At 44.4% G+C, this 6,410-nt stretch overlaps 1 protein-coding gene across 1 annotated transcript in view; it reads left to right on the plus strand.

The window, feature by feature from the left end:
* Positions 1–6,410, plus strand: part of SF3A3 (splicing factor 3a, subunit 3, 60kDa) — a 39,381-nt gene that overhangs the window by 14,870 nt on the left and 18,101 nt on the right. The window contains exons 9-13 of the mRNA XM_011955275.1: positions 183–321; positions 1,401–1,469; positions 1,879–1,946; positions 2,109–2,216; positions 4,294–4,363. Of these exons, the coding sequence (XP_011810665.1) occupies positions 183–321; positions 1,401–1,469; positions 1,879–1,946; positions 2,109–2,216; positions 4,294–4,363 (454 nt within the window). The remainder of the gene's footprint in view (positions 1–182; positions 322–1,400; positions 1,470–1,878; positions 1,947–2,108; positions 2,217–4,293; positions 4,364–6,410) is intronic.

Consider the following 6,410-nt stretch of genomic DNA (forward strand, 5'->3'; position numbering starts at 1 on the left):
GAGATCCTGCCGTTGCACTCCAGCCTGGGCAAGAAGAACGGAAGTCCGTTTCAAAAAAGAAAAAAAAGCATTAAAAAGATAGCATTACTAGAATTGTAAGTACTATGTATTCTACAGGGAATAACAAGATACCAAAAATAGAAACCCTTTTTGCTTTCTCTGCATTGTATGTTCCTCTGTAGATACCTAGAGATGCTGCTCGAGTACCTTCAGGATTACACAGATAGAGTGAAGCCTCTCCAAGATCAGAATGAACTTTTTGGGAAGATTCAGGCTGAGTTTGAGAAGAAATGGGAGAATGGAACCTTTCCTGGATGGCCGGTGAGCTTCAGTGGGATGTGAATGGTGGACATGCCAAGGAATAGAAGTAATTATTTTCCTTTATCTTGAGCTTCCACTTTAGGGCATTAGGTATCAATTCCTTGGTATCACTTGTGACAATGAGGTATTCCCTGCCAAGTATGCTATGTTTTTTTGTTTTTGTTTTTGTTTTTCTTTTTTTTGTGGAGACGGAGTTTCGCTCTTGTTGCCCAGGCTGGAGTACAATGGTAGGATCTCGGCTCACCTCAACCTCTGCCTCCTGGGTTCAAGCGATTCTCCTGCCTCAGCCTCTCGAGTAGCTGGTATTACAGGCACCCGCCACCACACCCAGCTAATTTTGTGTTTTTAGTGGAGACGGGGTTTCTCCGTATTTGTCAGACTGGTCTCAAACTCCTGACCTCAGGTGATCTGCCCACCTCAGCCTCCCAAAGTGCTGTGATTACAGGTGTGAGCCACCACCCCCGGCCGTATATGAGGTTTTTTGGTGTGTACTTTGGAGCAAGACTGTCAGGGTCCACTTGCCTTTGACTGTGCCCAGATTTTCACCAATCACATCATTACTGTTATGTGGTTCCTGCCGACCAAGAGCTTATCAGATCATATGTTAGGAATCTACATTCTCACTTCTGGGGATAAACATGAGTTTTTCCTGAACTCTCCAGGGAGAGAATGTGGACCAACCTTACCTTCATCTTAAACCTGGTTGTTTGTTTGTTTGTTTTGTTTTGCTTTGTTTTGTTTTTTGGGAGACAAAGTCTCCATCTGGCTTCTAGTCTGGAGAGCAGTGGCATGATCATACCTCACTGCTGCAGCCTCAACCTCCTGGGCTCAAGAGATCTTCCTGCCTTGGATTCCTGAGTAACTGGGACCACAGGCACATGCCACCATGCCCAGCTAATTCATGTGTTTTTTTTTTTGTAGAGATGGGATTTCACCATGTTGCTCTGACTGTTCTCTAACTCCTGAACTCAAGTCTTAATTCACCCATCTAGACCTCCCAAAGTGCTGAGATTACAGGTGTGAGCCACCACGCCTGGCCTAAACCTGGATCTTAATAAATACCATGTTGTTCTTTCCAGAAAGAGACAAGCAGTGCTCTGACCCATGCTGGAGCCCATCTTGACCTCTCTGCATTCTCCTCCTGGGAGGTATGTTTCCTTCATCAGTAGTACTGTTCTTCCTGTCTGTTTTTCTATCTTTAAAGACTGCTCTGCTGTCTTTAATACCATAGTTGTGTTGTGATAAGGCACTATTTCTTGGGATCAAGCATCTACAAAGAAAGTAGCAAAGTAAAAAGAAAAAAATTAGTACTTGGGAAACTGAAATAATCATTCTAACTACATTAAGCTGTAGTAAAGTAAATGGAACACTACCAGTATGGTTAAGTCTGAAGATAATTACAGATTCAGTCCTCTGGAGAGTTTAGACTTACTGTCAGATTGGCTATGAAATGTGTGGTCCTGCCACAGCCTCAGTAACACCCACCCTCTTGCCTGCATTTGGGGTTTCCCAAAAATCTGTTAATGTAATATTGTAATTTTTATCTTCTTTGTACAGGAGTTGGCTTCTCTGGGTTTGGACAGATTGAAATCTGCTCTCTTAGCTTTAGGCTTGAAATGTGGCGGGTAAGGAATGGTTTTTCTATCAAAACTATTCAATTTGCTATGTGTTCGCACAGTCTTTAAGTAGCTCTGATTCCGTTTTTTTTCTGTTGCTCCACACTGCAAAAACAAGCGAGCCTCTGTGGTAAAGTAACCTTGAAATCCTTTGCCATCCTGTCTCCTTAGGACCCTAGAAGAGCGAGCCCAGAGACTATTCAGCACCAAAGGAAAGTCCCTGGAGTCACTTGATACCTCTTTGTTTGCCAAAAATCCCAAGTCAAAGGGCACCAAGCGGTGAGTGGCTGGGGTAGCACTGCTGCTTGTGGCTTTTAAATGTTATTCCCATGCAGAATTTTTAACCACAGTGGAGACTTTAAAGCCTGCTTTATCCCCGTTATTGGTCGACAGAGATCCAGTCTGCTCTTTCTCTCTGCTAATAGAGAATACTATCACTGTTAATATAAACAAAGGACCGTCTGTATTCATCTGACAGAGAGCACGTCAAGTTTCTAAGTTTGAAACCGTGTTCTTGGCACCTTTAATAGGTTATAGAGGCTAAAAGGCTAAATAGGTTCAAGAACTAGTTTTCTAAGCTTATTTTTGGTAAAGTTGAATCTAATTCTTGAGCTACACACTTAGACAAGGTATTTTCTTTTTCTTTTTTTTTTTTTTCTCTTTGAGACAGAGTCTCACTCTGTCGCCCAGGCTGGAGTGCAGTGGCCGGATCTCAGCTCACTGCAAGCTCCGCCTCCCGGGTTTACGCCATTCTCCTGCTTCAGCCTCCCGAGTAGCTGGGACTATAGGCGCCCGCCACCTCGCCCGGCAATTTTTTTGTATTTTTTAGTAGAGATGGGGTTTCACCGTGTTAGCCAGGATGGTGTCAATCTCCTGACCTCGTGATCCGCCCATCTCGGCCTCCCAAAGTGCTGGGATTACAGGCTTGAGCCACCGCGCCCGGCCTAGACAAGGTATTTTCTTTTTCCTTTTTTTTTTTTTCTCTTTGAGACAGAGTCTCACTCTGTCACCCAAGCTGGAGTGCTGTAGTGCAATCTCAGCTTACTGGCTGGAACCTCCACCTCCTGGGTTCAAAGGCTTTTCCTGCCTCAGCCTCCTGAGTAGCTGGGACTATAGCCAACACCACCACACATGGCTGATTTTTTGTATTGTTAGTAGAGATGGGGGTTCATCATGTTGGCTAGGCTGGTCTGCAGCTCCTGAGCTTAAGTGATCCACCCGCCTTGGCCTCCCAAAGTGCTGGGATTATAGGTGTGAGCCACTGCGCCTGACCCAGGGTGGTTTTTTTTCTCTTTTTTGAGATAGAGTCTTGCTCTGTTGCCCAGGCTAGAGTGCAGTGGCACAATCTCGGCTCACTGCAACCTCTGCCTTCTGGGTTCAAGTGATTTTCTTGCTCAGCCTCCCAAGTAGCTGGGATTACAGATATGCAACACCACACTGGCTAATTTTTATGTGTTTTTTGTTTTTTTGTTTGAGACAGAGTCTTGCTCTGTCGCCCAGGTTGAAGTGCAGTGGCGCAATCTCAGCTCGCTGCAACCTCCACCTCCCTGGTTCAAGCGATTCTCTTGCCTCACTCTTCCAAGTAGGTGGGATTACCAGCGTGCACCACCATGCTTGGCTAGTTTTTGTATTTTTAGTAGAGACAGGGTTTCACCATGTTGGCCAGGCTGGTCATGAACTCCTGACCTCACATGATCCACCCGCCTCAGCCTCCCAAAGTGGTGGGATTACAGGCGTGAGCCACCGTGCCCAGCTAATTTTTGTATTTTTAGTAGAGAGGGTTTCACCATGTTGGTGAGGCTAGTCACAAACTCCCAACCTCAAGTGATTGCCAGCCTCATCCTCCCAAAATGCTGGGATTACAGGCATGAGCCACCATGTCTGGCCCAGTATTTTCTTAATGTACTTTTTTTTTCTAATTCTCACAACAACCCAGAAAATTAGTTGTTATCCTGAGTTTTTGCAGATAAGGACTCAGAAAAGTTATGGAATGTGTCCACTCTCCCATAGTTCTAAGTAGCAGAGTCAGGATTTGGGCCTAGGTCTACCTGCTGCAGAGCTTGCTCTTACATACCACATTTCCTTTGTAGATTATAATGATGGCAATGTAAGCAGTCTTGATATGTCCTTCATCTTCTAGGTGAGGTCATAGAGGAAGCCTCCATGCATTCTGAGAAATAACCTCAGTATTTGTCAATAGAGTCCTGAGATGAACAGAGCATTTGCTTTCATAGCATGGTATTTCTCATGTGCTTATGATTTTTAATGCAGTTGTGCAATAAATGTTCCCAGATATAGGGAACAAAGCAATGGATGAGAGAATCCTTGAGTGATACAGCCTGTTTCTTTTTCTCAGAGACACTGAGAGGAACAAAGACATTGCTTTTCTAGAAGCCCAGATCTATGAATATGTAGAGATTCTTGGGGTAAGTGACTGACTGCTGAAAGTGGAAAATGGTATAGAGCACAGGAGTTAAAGGGAGAGGAACTCACGGAAGATATTTTTTTCATTAGGTTCAAAAGAGGAGTGGATAGCTGATAAACTAGTATGGCACAAAATAGAGGTCAGGGTATGAGGCTCTTCAGTAAGTTCCTATTCTGTTGTTAGACGATACTTCCAAAATTGTCCAATTCCCATAAAGCCAGGCATGGAGAATAGAGTCCCCTCGCAATATAATGTCCAGAATAGTGCAGATTCTGTGCCTGAGCTTCAGAAAATACTCAGGGGTAGACCACAAAGCAGACATTCAAAGGGCAAGTAACAAAGGCTACTCAAAGCAGCCTTTCAGTTATGACTTATAAAAAGGCATTTTCATAAGTCATCTTGTGTAAGTCAACTTACATGTTCATAAGATTGTGAGAAAATTAGTAGGGCTAGAATATTAGTAGTACAAAGCTAGCAGTGAATGTTCTTCTTGAATATTTTAGGAAGAACTGAAGTATGGGTTGGGGTAGAGAAAGGCCTAGCCTGACCAGTATGCTTATCTCAGAGAGAAAGTAGGGAGAGGAGTAGGAGGAAAAGAAATCTCTTTCCAGAAAGAAAAAGTGGAAGAAATGGCAGCACTTATCCAGAGAAGATGATCAATGTCTCTGGAGTCCTTCGGAAGACCAGCCTTTCTGATCATGTCTGCTGTGTACAGTTTTTTTGGTTTTTTGTTTTTTTGTGTTTTTTTGAGACAGTCTTGCTCTGTCGCCCAGGCTGGAGTGCAGTGGTACAATCCGGGCTCACTGCAACCTCCACCTCCAGGGTTCAAGCGAGTCTCCTCCCTCAGCCTCCTGAGTAGCTGGGACTACAGGCGTGTGCCACCATGCCCGACTAGTTTTTTGTAGTTTTAGTAGAGGCGGGATTTCGCCGTATTGGCCAGGCTGGTCTTGAACTCCTGACCTCGTGATCAGCTTGCCTCGGCCTCCCAAAGTGCTGGGATTACAGGTGTGAGCCACCGCACCCAGCCCGATTTTTAACTATCTCAGAGCCTTTCCCTTTATACACACTTGCATGGTCCTTTTAGTGGATACCTCTGGGTCAGATAGCTTGTTTACATATTTTTGTTAATTGCCATGGACATTTTCATTCTGCTTCTGAGGACCATTCATATAATAGCTGTAGAACTAGTCACCTGTGATTCTGTTATGACTGCTTTCAGTAAAAGGCTAGCTGGACATTGGACATTGGAGAGACATATTCTCCACTGTGACCTTGGGCTATGCTAGTGTGGCAACTCAAGGCTGAGTTGCCAGTCTTGTGAGTGGCTGGGAGGCCACTCATGCCCTTGACATGAGGTTTGTCCACTTGCTCCCTCCCTTTTTTTTGAAACAGTACCTCACTCTGTCACCCAGGCTGGAGTGCAGTGGCAGGATCTCAGCTCACTGCAACCTCCGCCTCCTGGGTTCAAGTGATTCTCGTGCCTCAGCCTCCCTGGTAGCTGGAACTACAGGTGTGTGCCACCACACCTGGCTAATTTGTACTTTTGGTAGAGACAGGGTTTTCTCTTGTTGGCCAGGCTGGTCTTGAATTCCTGGCCTCAAGTGATCCGCCTGTCTTGGCCTCCCAGAGTGCTGGAGCCACCGGGCCGGCCTCCATCCTTTAAGAACATTTTGCTTTCCCTGCCAGGAGATGGCACTATTCTCTTCGGAATTCCAACCAGTTCTAGCCAAATGCTTTCCAGAAGTTGCTCTCACTATGAACTGATAAGATTTTTGCCATTATTATACTATTTGTTGATGTCTGTTGGTTTTTGGACATTATGCAAATTTTTTTAATACAATAGTGAATATGACACAGCCTCTTGCCCTTGAGAAACTCATTTTGTGGTTAGTGGAGACAAATAATTACAATGTAATTTGATACTTACCTGAATACAGTGAGTTTGAGTCTTCTAAGTAAAAAGAGGGAGAAGAAAAAGTTTCTGGTAGAGGAAACAGGAAACACAAAGATACAACAATATTAGATAAAATTATATCTCCTAATGCTAA

The sequence above is a fragment of the Colobus angolensis genome, unplaced genomic scaffold, assembly GCF_000951035.1.
Source record: "Colobus angolensis palliatus isolate OR3802 unplaced genomic scaffold, Cang.pa_1.0 Scaffold4, whole genome shotgun sequence".
Lineage (NCBI taxonomy): Eukaryota > Metazoa > Chordata > Mammalia > Primates > Cercopithecidae > Colobus > Colobus angolensis.